Source organism: Hylobates moloch, unplaced genomic scaffold, assembly GCF_009828535.3.
Source record: "Hylobates moloch isolate HMO894 unplaced genomic scaffold, HMol_V3 SCAFFOLD_4, whole genome shotgun sequence".
Classification (NCBI taxonomy): domain Eukaryota; kingdom Metazoa; phylum Chordata; class Mammalia; order Primates; family Hylobatidae; genus Hylobates; species Hylobates moloch.
Window position 1 is genome coordinate 48,451,048 of NW_026652279.1, and position 22,533 is coordinate 48,473,580.

Genomic DNA, 22,533 nt, shown 5'->3' on the forward strand with positions numbered 1-22,533 from the left:
GTTCGCTCTTTTACTGTTGAGATTTTAGACTTCTTTATATATTCTAGATACTAGTCCTGGATATATACTATATACTAGTTGGATATATAGTTTACAAATATTTTCTCTTAGTCTGTAGCTTGTCTTTTCACTCCCTTAACAGAGTTTGTTCTTTTTTTTTTTTTTTTTGTAGACAGAGTCTCGTGTGTTGCCCAGGCTGGCATGCAGTGGTGCAATCTCGGCTCACTGCAAACTCCGCCTCCTAGGTTCAAATGATCCTCCCGCCTCAGCTTCCCAAGTATCTGGGATTACAAACTTGTGCCACCATGCCCCGCTAACTTTTGCATTTTTTTTTTTTTAGTAGAGACAGGGTTTCATCATGTTAGCCAGGCTGGTTTGGAACCCCTGATCTCAAGTGATCTACCTGCCCTGGCCTCCCAAAGTGCTGGGAATACAGGTGTGAACCACTGCACTTGGCCTCCCTTAACAGAGTTTGTCACAGAGCAACAGTTTTTAATTTAGTTGATGTCCAACTTATCAATTTTCCTTATATAAATCTTGATTTTGGTGTCAAGTCTAAGAACTCTGCCTTGCCCTAGGTCCTAAATATTTTATCCTATTTTTGTTTAAACATTTTATAGTTTTTCATTTTATATTTAAGCTAATTTTTAAATAAGTTATCAGACTTAGGTTGAGATTTGTTTGTTTTTTCTTACAGGTGTCCAATTACTCTAGCATTTTTGTTGAAAAGACATTTCCTCCACTGAATTCCTTTTGCACCTTTGTCAGAAATCATTTGGACATATTTGTGTGGATCTATTTCTGGGTTTACTTTCAAGTCTGTTGATCTATATATCTATCCTCTTACCAACACTGCATTGTCTTGATTCATATATCTATATAATAGATCTTGAAATCTAGTAGAGTGATTCTTCTCATTTTATTTTTCAAAATTATTTTAGACATTATAATTACTTTGTCTTTCCATATAAATTTTAGAAAAATCTTGTCTATATGTATACAAAATCTTGCCATAATTTCAATAAGAATTATATTAAAGCAGTGTATTAATTTGGGGAGAATTTGTATCTTTATTGTGTTGAGTCTTCTAATCCATGGACATGGTATGACTTTCCGTTTATTTAGATCTTTGATTTCTTTCATCAGTGTTTTGCTGTTTTCAGCATTAAAAGTTCTATACGTGTTTTGTTAGATTTGCATGTATGCATTTCTTTTTTGAGCAATTTTAAACGGTATTGTGTTTATAATATTGGTGTCTATGTGTTCACATTCACTGCTAGCATAGAAATATAATTGATTTTTGTTTATCTAGTATCCTGTGACCTTTCTGGACTGTCTCAGTTGTAAGAGTTTTTTTGGTAGGTTTCTTGATGTTTTATGTGCAGACAACCATGTCATTTGGAAACAGGAACAGTTTTATTTCTAATCTGTTTGCATCTTATTTCCTTTTCTTATTGCACTGGCTAGAACTTCCAGTACTATATTGAAATACAGGGGGAAGAACTAGCATCCACACTTTGTTCCTTATATTAGGAAGCATTCAGTGGTTAAATAATATAACTGTTTCCATCCTTTACCTCAACCTACCTATACTTTTATATTTGAAGTTAGTGTCTTTACTAACTTCACTAGGCAACATACAATTGGGTTGTGTTTTTAAATCCACGCTACCCATTTCTGTCATTCAATGGTATATTTAGACCATTTATGTTTAATGTACTTATTTATATTTAGGGCTTACCTCTGCTATTCTATATTTTGTTTTCTATTTGTTCTATTTTTTGGATTTCTGTTTTCTTTCTTCTGCTTTACCAAGGAATTTTTCAATGACTTCATCTGTAAGTATTCTTTGACGGATAGTTTTAAATACAAATTTAAAATTTTTGTTGTTATAGTGCTATCCAGATGTTCTATTTCTTCTTGAGTCAGTTTTTATAATTTGTGTCTTTGAAGAAATTTGTGCATTTCATCTAAGTTGTCAATTTTATTGGCATAAAGTAGTTTATATTATTCCCTTATATTTATTTTAATTTCTGTAGTATCTGTTTTGATGCCCTCTGTTTTATTTATATTGTTAATTTTCATATTCTCTCTTTTTATTGATCATTCCAGCTAGTGATTTACCCACGTTACAGGTCTTTTCAAAGAACTAGCTTTTGGTCATAGATTTTAAAATATTGTTTGGTGTGCTTTCTCTGTCATTGATTTACTGTTATTTTTATAATTTCTTCCCTTCTAGTTAACTTAGGTTTAATTAGCTTTTAGTTTCTTGCTTCTTAATGTGTGAACTTGTGTATAAGCTTTCATTCTATGCCCTTCTTGTTTTGTAATATAAACATTTAAACTATAAATTTCCTCCTAAGCATTGAGTTAGCTGCATTACACATTTTCATATGGTAGATATTTATTATCACTTAGTCCAAAGTATTTCTAATATCCCTTGTGATTACTTCCTTGACTTGCAGTTTAGTTTCCAAAGATTTGGGGTTTAAAAAATATCTTCCTGTTAGATTTCTAATTTAGTTGTTTGTGGTAATAGAAAATAGTCTGTATAATTTAAGTTATTAAAGATTTATGGAGAACTGTGTTATGGCCATGCATATACAGTTTATCTACAGAAAAGTTCAATATGTGCTTGAAAAGAGTGTGCTTTCTTGCATTGCTTGGTGTAGTGTTCTATAAATGTCAATTAGGACAAGATGATTGATAATGTTTTTCATATCTTCTATGCCTTTCTCTCTTTGAAAGCATGATTTTTTATGATTATTCTTGAATGTCCTCTGTACTCAACAAGGTCTCTCCAGTTGGTGGGAACATGAGTGATTCCCAGCTATGTGTAAACTATGAGAATTATTTGTTCTACAGTTTCCCAGTAATTGTACTTTTCCTAGGAATTTTTCTTTGCCCAGCTTCATTGTGGTTCACATTACACATGTACAGATTAATACTCAGACAAAATGTTAAGGCCCTATGTAGATTTCCAGAGGCATTTGTTTGTGTACCTCTGATATTCTTTTCCACAAATTCTTAGCACCAGATTTGGCCTCCATGTACTCTAATCTCTGTCTCTTCAGTCAGTGAGTTCACTGGGCTGTATTTGGGATCCTGATCCTACTCCACAGGCTGGTAATTTCCTATACGCGGCAGCCAGGAGATAATAAGGATCATGTCTTTTTACTTTTCTCAAGAATTACAGTTTTATGCTGCTTATTTTCAATGTCTGAACATAGTTGTTTCACATATTTTTTGTTCAGTTTTCTGGTTGTTTAAATTATGAGGATAATAATGGGCCCTGTTACTCTCACATTGCCAGAGGCAGAAGTAGCTCTTCTCTTCCTTTCCCTTCCTTTTTCTTTCCTCCTTTTTGTTTCTTTCCTTTCCTTTCTCCCTTTCTCCTTTCCTTTTCTTTAATAATAGTAATCCTTCATTTTAGTGCAGTTTAAATGATTATCAGTTAATACAACAGATGGTATGGGTTTCCTCTGAGAGCTATGTGTACATGCTCATGTTGGCTAGTAGACTTTACTTTAAAAAATTAGACAGGAATGTTGCGATCTCCCAGTGAAGGGCCTTTTATTAGTACCAAGGTACTATGATAGCCCATACCTTTAGATACCTTAGTGCTTCCAAAGCAGAGAGTTCAGTTTCTGTAGAGAGTAATTCTTCAATTTTAGTCTGGATATAAAGATTGCCACTGTTTTCTATGTGTGTAGGTGGGAAAGTTTGGGAGGGCCCAACTGGTTAAGCATTTTTTTCAATCCTTTAATTAATTTTGCTAAATATATCTAGCATTCCATTCCACTCTCTATACCTGTCCTCTTTGTGCTTGGAGCATTCTAGGGACTTCACCAAGAAGATAATATTCAATCCTTTTTCTGGCCTTATCTTGTGGGTATTCTGGGCTATAGTTTGGTCTGGTTTATTCATTGATGTAATTTCATCTTCTTTTTGTCTTCCAGAAGTGGATCAGTGTCACTGGTTTGCTCATGGCTTTCTATTCCATTCTTAGCTTTTCTGATAATTTACAATGTTTTGTACTTCTATACTGTCATTTTCAGGGAATTTGGGGACAGAGGGAGAGGCAAATATATGCTTATGCTATCATCTTAAACTAGATACCTTTTCTGAAAATTTTACAGCAAGCACTTATGCAATTAAAAAGTTTAATTTTCCAGGCATGATGGCTCACACTTATAATCCCAGCACAATGGGAGGCCAAGGCAGGCGGATCATGAGGTCAGGAGATCGAGACCATCTTGGCCAACATGATGAAACCCCATCTCTACTAAAAATACAAAAATTAGCTGGGTGTGGTGGCGCATGCCTGTAGTTCCAGCTGCTTGGGAGGCTGAGGCAGGAGAATCACTTGAACCTGGGAGGTGGAGGCTGCAGTGAGCCAAGATCACACCATTCACTCCAGCCAGGCAACAGAGTGAGACTCCGTCTCAAAAAAAAAAAAAAAAAAAAAGTTTAATTGACTTTTTAGTCATTAAAAAACCCACCTAATTTCCAAGGCTTAATTTATATCAAGAGAATAAATAACAATGTTAATATGAATTACTTAGAAGTGAACCAAAGCCTACCAGTAATTCAGATTATTTCAGTACAATCTAGTGATTGGTTCCTATTTATATAATTGTATATTATTTTGCTTGGGATACTTTAAACATTGTAATTGACTTTTAAAAAATGCTTCGGCTCTGTGACAAAAGTGGCATCACAGATTTGAAATTATACTTTTGTTTCATGGTTAAATTTGAATATATGCCTATATTAAAGTAGACAAATTAGAGTTTATTGTCATATTTGTGTGTGGATTGTCTGTTTTTCTAATAGATACAAGAGTAAACCTGGTGACGACTATGAAGATCCCAAAGATCTTCAAGCCATCAAAGAAGCCCAGGTGTACATGGGAGATTTCAATCTGAAGACAGCCCCAGACTACAAGATACCTGAGCACATGAGAATAAATGCGGCCAAGAAGGAAGAGGAACTAGGACACCTAGATTCTTTGGTACTTATCTGCAGATTTTATGACAATGGAGAAAGCACCCTGGGTTCTTAATTAAATTCTGCTAAAACCACTCATTTCCCTATCTGGTCAATAAGAATATATAACCATAGAAATTTAGAACTGGAAAAGACTTCCATGATTATCTAGAATGTCCTCTTTTTACAAATAAGGAAACTGAGGCCCAGAGAGGACAAGAGATTTGCCCATGGTTAGTCAGCTAATATGGAAGAACCAGCTGCAAATACTTATAGTGTATCTGAGGGTTATAGATAGGTATTACCTGACAGGTATGGCAGGGTCATCAAAGATATCTGGTAATCTAGGTTGGAGTTTGACTCTCTGATGAACGTCTCTATCTCTTTTTTTGCTGTGGCCTTATTAGAAGTATTAATACATCTTTGTTGAGTTAGCATTTCCCAGAAGACTCATTCTGTCTTTGAGCTTTCCTTAAAATACCATGTTTCAGTACCAGTTTCATGGGTAAGCTTATATTTTGTGGACTTTGAACCTCTGAAATTCAAACAAATCCTCATTGGATGTAGTTTTTCGTTGCCATGAACCACTAAGGACTTAGATTTAAAAGGCCGTTGTTTAGCCTTTTTTTGTAGGACTTCCAAACTTTTCTAGGCAACTCAATGCTAACAAACTAATATATTTCTTTGTTATTTTCTCCACATTCCTCTAAACCACTTTCAATCATCCTGATCATTCTGGTGCCCATTTTCTTATGAATGTTCCTCTTCCTGCTATATTAATTCTTTAATCACCATTTGAACTGACAAGTGACTTTTTATACTTAAAGGCTTAAAGGTCATCTGAGCTACTACTTTTAGGAGAACTTGATACATGGTAACGTAATGTGGTTGTGGAGGTTGCACGTTTCAAGGCATCACTTTGGGGAGGGTGCCAATCACATCACAGATATATTAATAGTATTTTTGAATATTTTATAATTTTCTGACAAATGAAAATGAAATATCCTGAGGAAGGGGTGTCTTTTTCTGTTTCACCAAAGAGATGCATCCCAGCAGCATAAGGGTCCTGGCTTGGCAATTCATATCCATAAATCCATTTTCATAACTCATAACTGTGTGTTTCTCATCAAAATGGAAAATTTGGACATTTTAGTAATGAACATTTGGATTGTTTTCCTAGTTGTTCTTCTAGGTAATTTTTATTTATTCATCATGTTACATACATCATTGTAGAGAAATGTTCTTATGACCAACAATTTATCCAATCTGAAATTTCATACTCTAGCTAGAGGAGATGGGCAGGTATGATATCTTCAACTTAATTGCATTACACTGAAATTTGTTTTATTAAAATAAAATCACATGGAACACCTTTTTCTACAAGTCAGAAGACTGGAGTTCCGTTTCCATCTCTGCCACTTAATAGCCATGTGAACTTTGCTAAGTCATATAAATCTCCCTAAGCCTTTTATTTCATCTATAAAAAGAGTATTAATACCAATTAACAATAAGACATGTCTGGTATACCTCATAGGGTTAATTTAATGGTCAAAATCCATAAATGGTCTTTATCGTCATGGTCAAATTGAAAATCATTGAAAAGTATTAAATATTTTTAAAATAGTGTATTATTCGTCTTTTTTCTCAGCCAGTATTTAGGTTTGTGTGGTATTTGAAAAACTAGAAAGAAAGGGTTGATGTGTGAAGAGGCTCCTTAAAGAGGTAGGCCTTGCAGCCATCAGTGATTTGGGTTTGTTCTTGGTGGCCTAATCTGCAGTCCCTCAGACACTTCAGAGGTGGTTGTCCATTCACCCAACTGCTGGCTTTTGAGTTTAAACCTTAGTGGTTTAAAGGTTTATTTTCAAGTTGCAGAACATTTCCTCTATCTTGATACAGTTTTCTGTGTTGCAGATAGTAAATATATATGTAGCTTTTGTAAGACTGCTTGAAGGAGTGACTTTTGATCTTTAAAAAACTGTATGTTTATGCAAAGTAACACTTAATGGCCTTTGGACAATCTAGTATCCTAACTGCACACAGGAAGTAGGGTAGGGTTGCATGTGCTCTCAGGCTCTCGGAATGGCATTTAGAAAACACAGACCAGGGAGACAGCTGGTAATGAAAGAGCAATGAGATTGTATAGCCCCTGTGCCTGGAAGCAGAGGCACAGCTTGGCTTTGATAAATGGAGAAGGAATGAAGGAAGGATCCTGCAGTCTCTTGGTGTGACATGCTACTGAAATTCAGAATCATGGCCTTGCCTACACAAAGAGTAACAATAATCATGTGGCCAAAATACAGAATGAAGATAGGCTAACCTGTAGTTTGGGCCTAGGTGGGCAGCCCTAAGTGAGTCTGTCAAAGGGATTCAAAGTTCCAGGAGGAAAATGAATTAATGGCCTTCCCCTTCCTCCCTGGAGAGAGTATCCAGCTTGAATAAGGCTCCTGGAAGGACTTCCATGGAGTGATAAAGGAGGACAGGGGAACTCAGCCACACGAGCCAGTTGGAGGGAACAAATTGTGGGAAGCCAAGAGATACCAGAGGTCACATCTAGACTGTCCTTCCATCTTGGAGGGCCTAAATGGAAAAAATCCTAAATATTAGAGTAAAGGGAAACTTGGTGGTAAAAAGGTATGATCAGATGAATTTTTATCTTGAATTTTTGCTAGGCCTTTCAGCAAGGGAAAAGAGCAGATCATATTCCATACAGTTATTTGTCAGAGGGTTGTACTGTTGTTTCCTTCCTCTTCTTTTTTTCAGGTCCATGGAAATAAAAGGCACATGAACAAGTGCATTCTCTCTCTTAGAGACCTTAAAGTGGCTGTTGTTGAGGAAATACAGTGCCTGGTACAAGAACTGAAGAACATTCAGTCGACTCTTCACATATCCAAGCACGTACCCATTCCCAAAATTCCTCAGATACACCCAGAAGAAGTTCCAGAAAAGAGATTTCAGTATGATGAAGAAACTCTCCTAAATTTTAAGCAACAGCAAATGCAAAGTAACGACGAGAAGTCCCCCGGAGTGGAACAGATAGGGTCTGGAGGTCCAGGTGGAGGATTCCTCAAGCTCTCTTCTGGAAAGGATGGGGATTTGACAACCCGCGATTCAATATCTAGGTCATCAAAGGCATCAACATTCAGCCTAGATATACCAAAGTGTATGGAATTTGAAAAAGCAGAGCCAACGGATGTGGAGCTGGAAATTATGAAGAGAGACGAGATTAAACATGTGTACATGCAACAGTATTTGGTCAACAGGGTAAGCAGTGAACCTGTTCCTAGTTAAAGCTGAAAGAGAGAAGAGAAGGGAAAAAATTGGGTTGGGTTTTTTGTTTATTTATTTAAAATTTCTCTGCATGAACCTTTCCCAAACCCTGACCAGCTCACCACTCAGTGATGGCTTGGCTTCCTCCCCATCCTTGGCCTTCTGGAAATCATCATGCTCTTCCCAGAAGTACAGAGTTTTTAAACTTTTTGTTTTAGAAAGCTGACAAAGAATGAAGGGGAAGCCCATGTTTCAGTTACTTGGCATCTAACTGAAGTCATCGTAAAGGGGAAGTGGAGGAGCAGCTTTTAGATGATGGATGGAACATAGATGATGGATAGAACATAGTTAAGAATTTTCCAGAGAAACAGGACACCCTCTGCTTTTCACACCATCCTTTTTCTCTAATATGTGGTTTGTTGCATTAGTAGAAGTGTTTATGGTAATTACTGGGTTTGAGATTGTTCTGGAACTGGAATGACGACTATTTTTATTTCTAGGAAAATCATGACCAGACTAGGGCCTGTTGGGCAGGATGTTCTTTGAATATGAAAGGAGAAGAACCTTTCTTGGATAGATAACTTTCTGCTACCAGCCATGTGGATTCCGTTTCCTCAGTGTGTCTTTCCAGCTCCACCCTGTGGTGATGCCCTCAATAGCTTCTCAGCCTTATTCTTCACCATTATCTCTTCTTTGTCCAGCCCTATTTTCTCACTGCTCTTGCCCTCTCCACTCCACCTTTTCCTCCCACACTATTCTGAGTTTTATATCTGTGCTTTTTCCTTTGCTGTTTCCTTCTACCAGTAATGACTTCCTTCCAGAGTTGAGTCATCATTCAAAGCACAGCTCAGTTCCAAACCCTCTCCAGCATTTTCCACCCACATTACTTATGCTGTCCTTGTTTCTAAACTCCAGTTGCACCTGTAATAAGCATCTCATGTTTTACACTAATTTTCCTTGCTGTTTCGGGGGTATTAGTATTGTTTTGAAAATTAGATTACACAATTCTTGAGCAAAGGGCCACATATACTTCTTCTGATTCCTCCACATAGTCTAGGACAATGTCAAACATATAATAGATATTCAGTCAAAGGTTTTGATTGATTTAATTGTAACTAATTTATTAATTTAACAAATATTTATTGGATGTTCTGTATGCAGGGACACAGATAGGATTAGGGATACAACAATTCTTAAGAAAGACATGTTCTCTATCTTCACAAAGCTTATAGGCTATTGGGATTGGAGAGAATAAAACAAGTGTAATCCTTACAGACTTGGAGACGTATGTGGTCCAGTTTAAGAATGGTGTTGCGTTGAAGAAAATATAGACCTGCCTCCAAATAAATGCAGGAATAATTCAAGTTTGTTAAATATGCTTTAAAGGGGAGCCCAAATATATAGTCTATAGCGATAGTTACTTAAAAGTTTAATTTTTTCTTCTCTCTCTGTTTTTTTTTTTTTTTTTTTTTCAGCTCTCTAAATTTCTCTGGTAGTTTCACTGCTCCAAACCCACAGATCTCTTTCTCTCCTCAGCCCCAGTCTGGGTCCTCACTTACTACAGGCTTTTGACAGTTGAGGCCACCTATCATGTACAAACTAATTAAAAACATAGAATGGTTTGTCTCTTCCTATTGTTCCAGTTTCCTCAGGAGAATCAGCCCTTGGGGCTCTCTCTTGACCTCTTCATCTCCTTTGTGATACTGAGCGGGAAAGCTGTTCCAAAATCAGAACAAAACTGAGGACTTAAAATTAGAAGGATCATAATGGATTAAAGTCTGGACCAGGACTTGGGATACTTAGGCTCTTATCAGGAAAACTACCTTTGACCTTAATTTCTTCAATCTTAGGAAAAGATTGAACAGATTTTTTGTGGCTCCATGATTATTTTGTCTATTTAAAATATTTACCATTCTGTGGGTTTGAAAATTTTCAACATAAGAAGTTGGGAAACGTATTTATTTGTGCTTACTATATAAAAGGGATTGTAGAGATACTATGGAGAATAAAGAGGAGACAGATAGAAACACTACCCACTCAGAGAGCTCATAAGCTACACAGTACAGCAAGAAGGGCATTCTTGATTGATGGCTTAGTCAATGGTGAAGAAATAGGTGGAAGGACTTCTAGTTACACAATTCCTACCACTTAATAAATTTATGTAAACTTAATGCCATTAATGAATTTATTTTTGTGACTGTACACACACACACAATTCTCCATCCATAAGGGCATAATAAAAAATGATTTCATACAAATTAGTACTGTTAGATAGTTTAAAAATGCATTTATCTAGTCTTCTAACATAGCCTCAAATATTTTTTCCATCTCAGATCAAAGAACTGGTTGTCACTTTCGATGCAGAACTCCGTCTGCTTAGACATCAGAAACTGAAACTAGATACTCAGATGAAATTATCTGACCTGCACCATGTCACCTTATTTCAAGAAATACTTCTCCTGAAGAATTTTGAAAAACAGGAGAACATACTTCAAGAACGTGTTAATTCCTTAGACAAAGAGGAACAGTACATGCAAGTATGCGTGGGCAGAAGAATCCTAGCTGGCTGCTTCCTTAGTTATGGAGAAACTTGATTTCTTTTTCTTCTTAACTCAAATCTCCCACTTGTTCTAGCCCTCATCTCTTTCTTGTCTTCTTTCCCCTCCTCCTTTTTCCTGTTATTCCTACCTACTCTCCATCTTTAGTATTCATGGTCAAAGAGAAATGATTTAGTTTTTTAGTAAATTTGGTCTGATATTCTGTAAGGTAGGAGAATAAAATTTTCAAAAGTGAGATTTTGATTGTGCCACTCTACTCCAGCCTGGTGAGCTGGGTTCCCTAAAAAATAAAAAAGTAAGCTGTGATACAAAATTGAGTTTTGATTATATGTTATCCTTATGAAAATAACTGAAAAAGAAGCTGGTGAGTTTCTTAAATGTGATAGCTTCAGTGTAATATATGATTGACTATCATACGAAATGAGGTCCCTTGTTATATTTGTATATTAAATTTCAGAAAATAAATTATACTAGCTTTGTTTTAAAAGAAGAAAGATTCTATTAAACAGATAGTATATGCTAAATAGTAACATTCCTTTTTAGGTATATTAGCTTCACTAGAAATTATCTGTCTCTTTGTTTTAGTTATATATCAATACAAAAAATTCATTGGTTTTTGAGACTACACATGCAAAAATATTAGCTGACATCCACATATTCAATTTAAGGAATTTCAAGGAAAAGTTTCAATTTAATTTAGATTTTGGGGGGGATGCTTAGCACTAAAAAGCTGATTTTCTAATTCTAAACATAACTGATTTTTACAAAGGAATTATAAAATTTTAACCAGTAAATGGATGGCTCTGCAAACATCAGAAATGTAAACTTCTTTTAAGAAGTTTTAAAAAATGTATTTGTAAACTGTAACCTTGCATTGTAAAGTACATTGCTCTCTGAACTTGGTTTATCAGAAATATTTATCATTTGTCCTTGTTTTTATTCATTTAGTGGAAAATAAATGAAACTCTTAAAGAGATGGAAGAGAAAAAGAATGAAATCACCAAACTCCAGGAGCAAGAAAAGGCACTCTATGCTGGTTTTCAAGCAGCCATTGGAGAAAACAATAAATTTGCAAACTTCCTCATGAAGGTCCTAAAGAAGAAGATTAAACGGGTAAAGAAAAAAGAAGTTGAAGGAGATGCTGGTTTGTATTTCTTTCTTGCATACGATCTTATTTTCTCATTAACATGAAATACAGAGGTAACTAAGGGACCTATTAGATACCCTATTTTTTTCACTATAACAGGCAATGTAGAGACGCTGTGGGGGCTAAAGAGAAGACATAAACCTTAAGGTCTTCCAACACCTGGAGTTAATCTGTGTGCGCGTTTGTTTGCACCTGCGTGGATGTGTTTATGTGTATCTGGTATGAGTTAGCATAGTGTAGTTTAAGTTAATAAGCACATCTTCTTATGTGTTTATTTGCCATATGTATATCTTGTTTGGTGAAATGTCTCCTTTTGCCCATGTTTGAATAGGATCATTTGCTTTTTTTACTGTTGAGTTTGGAGAGTTCTTTATATATTCTGTATACTAGTCCTGTGTCAGATACGTGGTTTGCAAATATTTTTTCCTAGTGTGTAGCTTACCTTTTCATTTACTGTAGTATCGTTTGTTGAAAAGGTTGTCTCTCTTCAACTGAATTGCTTTGATCTTTGTCAAGATCATTTGGGCATCTTTGTGTGGATGTATGTCTAGGTTCTGTATTCTGTTACACTGATCTATGTGTCAATCTTTTCACCAATACTACAGTCTTGATTATTGTAGCTACATATTGAGCCCTTAAATCAGGTAGACTAACTCCTCCTACTTTATTCTTCTTTTGTAAAATTGTTGTAGCTATTCTAGTTCCTTGATATTTACATATTTTAGAATAATCTTGTTTATATCTACAAAAATCTTGTTGGAAATTTGGTAGTAATTGTGTTAAAACTGTATATTAATTTGGAGACAACTGGTATCTTTACTACATTGAGTTTTCCATTAGAAAGCACAATATGCTGTAGTCCTAGCTACTCGGGAGGCTGAGACAGGAGAATGGCGTGAAGCCAGGAGGCAGAGCTGGCAGTGAGCCGAGATCATGCCACTGAACTCCCGCCTGGGCGACAGAGCGAGACCCCATCTCCAAAAAAAAAAAAAGGCACAATATGTCTTTATTTATTTAGAACCTCAGTTTCTTTGATCAAAATTGTATACTAGTATTCAGTATATAATTCATGTTCATGTTTTGTTAGATTTACACCTGTTTCCTTTTTTAGTGATTTTTTTTTTTTTTTCAGATGGAGTCTGGCTCTGTCACCCAGGCTGGAGTGCAGTGGTGTGATCTTGGCTCACTGCAAGCTCCGCCTCTCGGGTTCACACCACTCTCCTGCCTCAGCCTCCCGAGTAACTGGGATTACAGGCGCCCACCACTACGCCCAGCTAATTTTCTATTTTTAGTAGAGACGGGGTTTCACTGTGTTAGCCAGGATGGTCTCAATCTCTTGACCTTGTGATCTGCCCGTCTTGGCCTCCCAAAGTGCTGGGATTACAGGCGTGAGCTACTGTGCCCGACCCCTTTTTTAGTGATTTTAAGTGATACTGTATTTTTAATCTCAGTGTCCTCATGTTCATTGCTACTAATAGATTTTTACATGCTTAGCTGATATCCTGTAACCTTACTTATTAGTTCTAAGAGGTTTCGATAGATTCCTTGGGAATTTCTATGTGATTATATTAGGTTGGTGCGCAAAGTAATTGTGGGTTTTGCCATTAATAATGGGAAAATAATTTCACCTAATAATTTCATCTGCAAATATAGGCAGTTTTATTTATTTCTGATCAGGATGCCTATTTCATTTTCTTGTCTTATTGCATGGCTAGAACATCCAGTACTATGAGAGTGCTGAGAGCTGACGTTCTTGCTTTATTTTCAATATTAAGCATAATGTTATCTATAGGTGTTTTATAGATACTCTATTAAGTTAAGGAAGTTCCCCTCTGTTCCTCTTTTTCATGAATTTTTTTCAGGAATGGGGGTGGAAATTTGTCAGATGCCTGTCTACATTGATTCACGATTATGTAATTTTCTTTTTAGCCTATTAATATGGTAGATTACATTGGCTAATTATGGATTATTAAATCAGAATTGCATTTCTGAAATAAACCTTCCTTGGCATAGTGCAAAATTCTTTTTATATATTGATTAATTCTATTTGCTAATATTTCATTAAGAAATTTTTTGTCTATATTCATGAAGATCTTTTTTTGTAGTTTTCATTTTTTGTACTGTCTTTGTCTGGTTTTAGTATCAGGGTAATAAAAACTAGCTTCATAATATGAATCAGAAAATTTTCTTTTCCATTTGATTTTCTGGAAGATCTTGCATGGAATTGGTGGTTATTATTCTTTAAACACTTAGTAGAATTCACCAGTGAAAGTTTTTGGATTTGAAGATTTCTTTTGGGGGAGTTTAAATTACAAATTCAACTTTCTTAATAGTTATAGGGCTGTTCAGATGATCTATTTCTTTCTTTTTTTTTTTTTTTTTTTTTTTTTTTTTGAGATGGAGTCTTGCTCTGTCACCAGGCTGGAGTGCAGCGGTGTGATCTCTGCTCACTGCAACATCCACCTCCCAGGTTCAAGCGATTCTCCTGCCTCAGCCTCCTGAGTAGCTGGGACTACAGGCACGTGCCACCATGCCCAACTAATTTTTTTGTATTTTTAGTAGAGACGAGATTTCACCATGTAGGCCAGGATGGTCTTGATCTCCTGACCTTGTGATCCACCACCCTTGGCCTCCCAAAGTGCTGGGATTACAGGCATGAGCCACCGTGCCCAGCCCAAATGATCTATTTCATATTGGGTGAGTCATGGTAGTTTGTGGTTTTTTGAGGAATTGGTATATTTCATCTAAGATGCCAAATTAATGCATGAATATCCTTATCTTTTTAGTGTCTACAGGGTCTGTAGTAATATCACCTGTTGCATTCTTTTTTTCTAAAAAAAAATTCAGCTTTTATTTTAGATACAGGGGTTGTGTGTGCAGGATTTTTACATTGGTATATTGCACCCAGGTAGTGAGCATAGTACCTAATAGGTAGTTTTCAGCCAATGCCCCCCTCCTTCCCTCACCACTCTAATAGTCTGCAATGTCTATTGTTCCTGTGTTTACATCCATGTGTGCTCAATGTTTTTAGCTCTCACTTATAAATGAAAATAAGTAGTATTTGGTTTTCTGTTCCTGTGTGAATTCGCTTAGGATTATCGCCTCCAGCTCCATCCATGTTGCTGCAAAAGTCATGATTTCATTCTTTTTTTATGGCTGTGTAGTATTCAATGATGTATATGTAGATTTTCTTTGTCCAACCCATCATTGATAGGCACCTAGGTTGATTCCATGTCCTTGCTGTTGTGTATAGCACAGTGTTATGGTTTGGCTGTGTCCCTACCAAAATCTCATCTTGAATTGTGGTCCCCATAATCCCCACATGTATGGGAGGGATCTGGTTGGAGGTAATTGAATCATGGGAGTGGTTACCCTCATGCTGCTATTCTCATGATGAGTTCTCATGAGATATGATGGCTTTATAAGGGGCTTCCCCCCTCCCCAACTTCACTCTGCACTTCTCCTTCCTGCCGCCATATGGAGAAGGACATGTTTGCTTCCCTTTCTACTGTGATTTTAAGTTTCTTGAGGCGTCCCCAGCCATACTGAGCTGTGAGTCAATTAAACCTCTTTCCTTTATAAATTACCCAGTCTTGGGTATGTTTTTATTAGCAGTGTGAGAACGAACTAATACACATGGCAATGAACATGAGTGCATATGTCTTTTTGGTATAATGATCTATTTTCCTTTGTGTATATACTCAGTATTAGGATTGCTGGGTCAAATCATGGCTCATTTTTAAGTTCTTTGAGAAATCTCCAAACTGCTTTCCACAGTGGCTGAACTAATTTACATTCCCACTAATGGTGTATAAGTGCTCCCATTTCTCCATAGCCTCACCAGTCTCTTTTTTGACTTTTTAATAATAGTTATTCTGACTGGTGTGAGATGGTATCTCATTGTGGTTTTGATTTGTACTTCTCTGATGATTAGTGATGATGAGCATTTTTTTCATGTTTGTTGCCTGCTTGCAGGTCATCTTTTGAGAAGTGTCTGTTCATGTCCTTTGCCCATTGTTTAATGGAGTTATTTGTTTTTTTGCTACAGGTTCTGGATATTAGTCTTTTGTTGGATGCATAGCTTGTGAATATTTTCTTCCATTCTGTATGTTGTCTATGGCTAGCCAGTTGTCCTAACACCATTTATAGAATAGGAACTTCTTTCTCCATTGCATGTTTTTGTCAACCTTGTTGAAGATAAGATGGTTGTAGGTGCACAACTTTGTTTCTGAGTTTTCTGTTCTGTTCTTTTGGTCTATGTGTCTGTCTGTTTTTGTACCAGTACTGTGCTGTTTTGGTTACTACAGCTTTATAACGGAAGTTAGGTAGTGTGACGCGTCCAGCTTTGTGGATTATCTTTAGGATTGCATTGGCTATTTGGGCTCCTTTTTGGTTCCACACGAATTTTAGAATAGTTTTTAGTTTCTTCTAGTTGTGGGAAAAGTGATGTTGCTAATTTGATAGGAGTAGCATTGAATCTGTAGATTGCTTTGGAGGATATGCCATTTTAATGATATTGATTCTTCTAATCTATGAGCATGGGATGTTTTTCCATTTATTTTTGTCATCTCTGATTTCTTTCAGCAGTGTTTAGTAATTCTCCTTGTAGAGATCTTTCACCTCTTTGATTAGCTATGTTCCTAGATATTTCATTTTTATTGTCACTATTGTAAGTGGGATTATATTCTTGATTTGATTTTCAGACTGTACATTATTGATGTGTAGAAATGCTACTGATTTGTGTATATTGATTTTGTAGTCTAAAACCTTGCTAAAAATATTTACCAGTCCTACTAGCCTTTTGGCAATCTTTGGGGTTTTCTAAGTATAGAATCATATCATCAGCAAAGAGAGTTATTTTGACTTATTTTCCTGTTTAGATGCCTTTTATTTCTGTTTGTTACCTGATTGCTCTGGCTAAGACTTCCAGTACTTTGTTGAATAGAATGGTGAGAGTAGGCATTCTTGCCTTGTTCTGCTTCTCAAGAAGAATGGTTCCAGCTTTTGCCCATTCAGTATGATGCTGGCTATATGGGTTTGACATGGAGCTCTTATTATTTTGAGGTATGTTTCCTCGATGCCTAGTCTGTCAAGGATTTTTATCATGAAGGTATGTTGGATTTTCTTGAAAACTTTTTCTGCGTCTATTACGATGATCACATGGTTTTTGCTTTTAATTCTGTTTATGTGGTAAATCACATTTACTGATTTACGTATGTTGAACCAATCATGCATCCCAGGAATAAAGCCTGTTTGATCATGGCGAATTAACTTTTTGATGTGCTGCTGGATTTGGTTTGCTAGTATTTTGTTGAATATTTTTGCATCTATGCTCATCAGAGATATTAGCCTGAAGTTTTCTTTCTTCATCATATCTCTGCCAAAAAATTTTGATGTTAGGCTGATGCTGGTTTCATAGAATGTTTTAGGGAGGAATCCCTCCTGTGATGGTGAGTGTCAACATGATTGGATTGAAGGATGCAAAGTATTGATCCTGGGTGTGTCTGTGAGGGTGCTGCCAAAGGAGATTAACTTTTGAGTCAGTGGGCTGGGAAAGGTAGACCCACCCGTAATCTGGGTGGGCACCTCTAATTAGCTGCCAGTGTGGCTAGGATATAAAGCAGGCAGAAAAATGTGAAAAAACCAGACTGGCCCAGCCTCCCAGCCTACATCTTTCTCCCATGCTAGACCCTTCCTGCCCTCGAACATTGGACTCCAAGTTCTTCAGTTTTGGGACTTGGACTGGCTTTCCTTGCTCCTCAGCTTGCAGATAGCCTATTGTAGGACCCTGTGATCATGTGACTTAATAATAAACTCCTTAATACTTAATAATATACATCTCTCTCTATATATATATATATCTTCATTATATTTATACATATATATAACTTCATTAAGATATATAAGATATATATGCTCCATGTTCTTGAGCTGCGCACCACGGCCCTGAAGACACTGGGATATCTTGAGATTCAGGGTCAGAGTCAGGTTCCAGCTGCACTGGGTGATCCGATTTGCTCTGCGGTTGCCAGAACAAATATAGATCTATATATATTGAGAGAGAGAGAGAGAGAGACTAATATACCTCCTCAATTTTCTGGAATAGTTTCAGTAGAATTGGTACCAATTCTTCTTTGTATGTCTGGTAGAATTCAGCTGTGAATTCATCTGACTCAGGGCTTTTTTTTATTGTTATATATTTTTTATGACTGATTCAATTTCAGAATTCAATATTGTTCTATTCACTGTTTTAACCTCTTCCTTATTCAATCTTGGGAGATTATGTATTTCCAGGAATTTATCCATTTCCTCTAGATTTTCTGGTTTGTGTTCATAGAAGTGTTCATAATAGTCTCAGAAGTGTTCATAAATAGTCTCTGATTATCTTTTGCATTTCTGTGGGATGAGTTGTAAAGCCATCTTTGTCATTTCTAATTGTACTCATTTGGATCTTCTCATTTTCTTTTCTTTGTTAATCTAACTAGTGATATAGCAATCTTGTTTATTTTTTTGAAAAAACCTCTTGGTTTCATGAATCTTTTGTATGGATTTTTATATCTTATCTTCATTAAGTTCTTCTCTAATTATAGTTATTTCTTTTCTTCTTGCTTTATGACCAAGCATGTGGTCAATCTTAGAATACATTCCGTGTGCAGATGAGAAGAATGTATATTCTAAGTTGTTGGATTGAGTGTTCTGTAGATGTGTATTAGGTCCAATTGGTCGAGTTTAAGTCCAGAGTTTTTTTGTTAGTTTTCTGCCTTGATGAGCTGTCTAATACTGTCAGTGGGATGTTGAGGTCTCACACTATTATTGTGTGGTTGTCTAAGTCTTTTTATAGGCCAGGAAGAACTTGTTTTATGAATCTGGGTGCTCCAATGTTGGGTGCATATATATTTAGGATAGTTAAGCCTTCCTGTTGGATTGCACTCTTTATCATTATGTGATGCTCTTCATTATCCTTCTTAATTTTTATTGGTTTAAAGTCTGTTTTATCTGATATAAGAATAGCAACTCCTGCCCTTTTTTTGTTTTCCATTTACATGGTAGATCTTTCTCCATCCTTTTACTTTGAGCTGATTGGTATAATTATATCTGAGATGGGCCTCTTGGAGACAACGGATGGTTGGTTCTTGTCTTTTTATCCAGTTTGGCACTCTAACTTTTAAGTGGGGTGTTTAGCCCATTTACATTCAAGGTTAGTATCGATACGTGTGATTTTTGATCCTGTCATCATGATGTTAGCTGGTTGTTATGTGGACTTGATTTTGTAGTTGCTTTATAGTGCCTGTCAGCTGTGTGCTAAAGTGTGTTTTTGTGGTAGCAGGGTTTATTTATTTATTTATTTTTTTGAGTCCATGTTTAATACTCCCTTAAGGACCTCTTATAAGACTGGTCTAGTTGAAACTTATTCCCTCAGCATTTGCTTGCCTGAGAAGGATTTTATTTCTCCTTCACTTATGAAACTTAGTATGGCAGGATGTGAAATTCTTGGTTCGAATTTATTTTCTTTATAAGGACACTGAAAATAGGCCCCCAGTCTCTTCTTGCTTGTAAGATTTCTGCTCAGAGGTCTGCTGCTATCCTGATGGGGTTCTCTCTGTGTGTGACTTGACCTTTCTCTTTAGCTGCCTTTAAGATTTTTTTCTTTTGCATTTTCCTTGGTGAATCTGATGACTGTGTGCCTTGGGAATGATCATCTTGTATAGCATCTAGCTGGGGCTCTTTGTATTTCTTGAGTTTGTATTTCAAACTCTCTAATAAGATTAGGGAAATTTTTGTGGACTATATTCTCAAATATATTTTCCAAGTTGCTTATTCTCCTTCTTTCTCAGGAGTACCAATGAGTCATAGATTTATTCTCTTTATAGAATCTCATATTTTTCAGAGATTTGGTTCATTTAATTTTTTTCTTTACTTTTGTCTGAGTTGATTCAAAGAAGCATTCCTCGAGCTGAGATTCTTTCCTCATCTTAGTCTATTCTGCTGTTAATATTCCAATCATATTACGAAATTCTTGTAGTGAGTTTTTTAGCTCTAGAAGTTCGGTTTTCTTCTTTCTGAAAATGTTTAAAAACTTTAAAAATTTGGTTTTCTTCTTTCTTATTTCATCTTTCAGCTCTTGGATCATTTTACTGAATTTCTTGAATTGGGTTTCAACTATCTCCTGAATCTTGATGAGCTTCCAGTCATCCAGATTCTGAATTTTATGTTTGTCATAAAAAAAAAAAATAACAGTAGTGGCCAGTAGCTGTGTTAATACCCAGCTGCACAGCTCTTTAGTATTTCCTTGTGTTTGCAGGTGTGCTCTGAAGTAGGGGTGAGGGAGTGGGAGAGATGGCCCACTCACCAGGTCCACTCCTGGGCCTTGGGGGAGCCCCCTCCAATCACTGGCACTGTGCCTGTGTTTTTGTTGTTGTTGGGTGTTCCAGGCCATGGGGCTCCCTTCCACAAAGAGTGTAGCAGGGAGATATGCAACATCCTTTCTGGACTGGCCCTGCAAAGGAAGAAAGCCCCACTCACCCCAGCCCAGGAACCCATGCGTCTCACCCCTCTCAATACTCTCTGAGAGTGAGGGCTCCTCCCCAACTCAAGTGCTGGCCATAGATCTTGGCTCCATGCTCTTGAGTTGTGCACCACGGCCCTGGAGACACTGGGATATCTTGAGATTCAGGGTCAGGGTCAGGTTCCAGCTGCACTGGGGGATCCGATTTGCTCCGCGGTTCCCAAGAAACTACTCAGGTGCAGCAATGCACTCAGGCTGGGCTGCAAAGGCTGTGTTGTGTACCTGCTCCTGCAGGGTGGCGAGGCATGGACCCCGGGAATGACTGGCAGACAGGAGGGCTTTCAGAGAAGATGTGCCCCAGTCCCACAGGGAAGCCGGCCCTGCTCTCTCCTGGCTTGGAGGTCAGCTGGAGCCCATGCCTCCCAGAGAGGGATGAGGAACTCTGGGGAATGAGTGTCTATGGCCGCTCTCTGCCAGAGCTGCCCAATGCACAAAAGCACTCAGGATCCATGTCATCTGAAGGCCTGTCTCTGCCTGCTCCCTGGGGAGATCCCCCTGCCAGGTCACACATCCGTGAGAGTCATGGGGTCCCCTATAGCAGGATTCCAGAGGTCTGTGGTAAGAGTAAGCCATCCCTCAGTTCCCTTACTCATTCCTTTCCCAGTAGCTGTTTGGGGAGAGCCCTGGTGTTTGGTTACCCCGTTCAGGGTTCCCAGCTTCTTTCCTCTTCAGCCTCACCTTCGCTGTTGCCTCTCAATTCACTCTTGGCATTTTCTCTCTGGAGATATTTTTAAATTATGGTGGTTTACTCCATAATTTAGGCTATCTCAGTGGGAGTGGCACTTCCTGGCTGTTTCTAAGGCCATCTTGTCTGTTTGTCCTGTTGCTTTTTTTTTTTTTTTTTGAGACAAAGTCTCGCTCTGTTGCCCAGGCTGGAGTGCAGTGGTGTGATCTTGGCTCACTGCAACCTCCGCCTCCCAGGTTCAAGCAATTCTCATGCCTCAGCCTCCTGAGTAGCTGGGATTACAGACACCCACCACCACACCTAGCTAATTTTTGTATTTTTAGTAGAGATGGGGTTTCACAATGTTGACCAGGCTGGTCTCAAAGTCCTGACCTCAAGTGATCCACCCACCTCGGTCTCTCAAAGTGCTGGGATTACAGGCTTGAGCCACTGCACCCGGCTGTATTCTTCATATTGGTAACTTGTGTCTTTTTTTTTTGCAGTCTGGCTAGAGGTTTTCAATTCAATTGATCCTTTCAAGAACAAACCAGCTTGTGTTATAAGGGATTTTCTTTATTGTTTTTCTCCTTTTAATTTCATTGATTTCTGCTCTTATCTTTATGATTACATTTTTTCCTGCTTGCTTTTGGTTTATTTTATACTTCTATATTTAGGTTTTGTTGTGGGAGCTTAGATTATTGATGATATTTTTCTTCTTTTCTAATTTAGTGCTATAAATTCCCTTTTAACTCTGCTTTGGCTGCATCTCACAAATTTTAAGTTGGATTTTTTATTTTCACTCTGGTCAATGTGTTTTTAAAATTTTTATTGAGACCTGCTCTGTATCCCATTAATTGTATAGAAATGTGTTGTTTAGTTTAAAGTGTTTTGGAATTTTTCTGTTATCTTTCTGTTATTGATTTCTAGTTTGATTTCATTGTGGTCAGAGAACATATTCTGTATTATTTCAATTCTTTTGTAATTGTTAAGGTTTGTTTTATGGTCTAACATATGATCTATCTTGATATTTGTTCTCTGGGCACTTGCAAAGAATATATAGATGCTCCTTGATTTACCATGGGGTATGTCCTGATAAACCTATCTTAAATTGAAAATATCACAAGTCAAACATGCATTTAATACACCTAAAGCTTAGCTTAACTTCAGAATGCTGGGAACACCCATGTTAGTCTGGAGTTGGGCAAGTTCATCTAAAACAAAGCCTATTTTATAATCAACTATTGAATATCTCATATAATTTATTGAACATTGTACTGAAAATGAAACAGAATGGCTGTATGAGTACTTGAAGTCTGGTTTCTACCAAATGCATATTGCTTTC

General features: G+C 37.0%; 1 protein-coding gene across 4 annotated transcripts in view; it reads left to right on the forward strand.

The window, feature by feature from the left end:
* The window catches only part of CFAP44 (cilia and flagella associated protein 44), a 154,661-nt gene that overhangs the window by 102,727 nt on the left and 29,401 nt on the right, over positions 1 to 22,533 (forward strand). For all 4 annotated transcript variants that reach the window (XM_058437495.1, XM_058437496.1, XM_032150163.2 and 1 more), the window contains 4 exons: positions 4,837 to 5,014; positions 7,750 to 8,250; positions 10,590 to 10,793; positions 11,763 to 11,958. In XM_058437495.1, the coding sequence (XP_058293478.1) occupies positions 4,837 to 5,014; positions 7,750 to 8,250; positions 10,590 to 10,793; positions 11,763 to 11,958 (1,079 nt within the window). The remainder of the gene's footprint in view (positions 1 to 4,836; positions 5,015 to 7,749; positions 8,251 to 10,589; positions 10,794 to 11,762; positions 11,959 to 22,533) is intronic.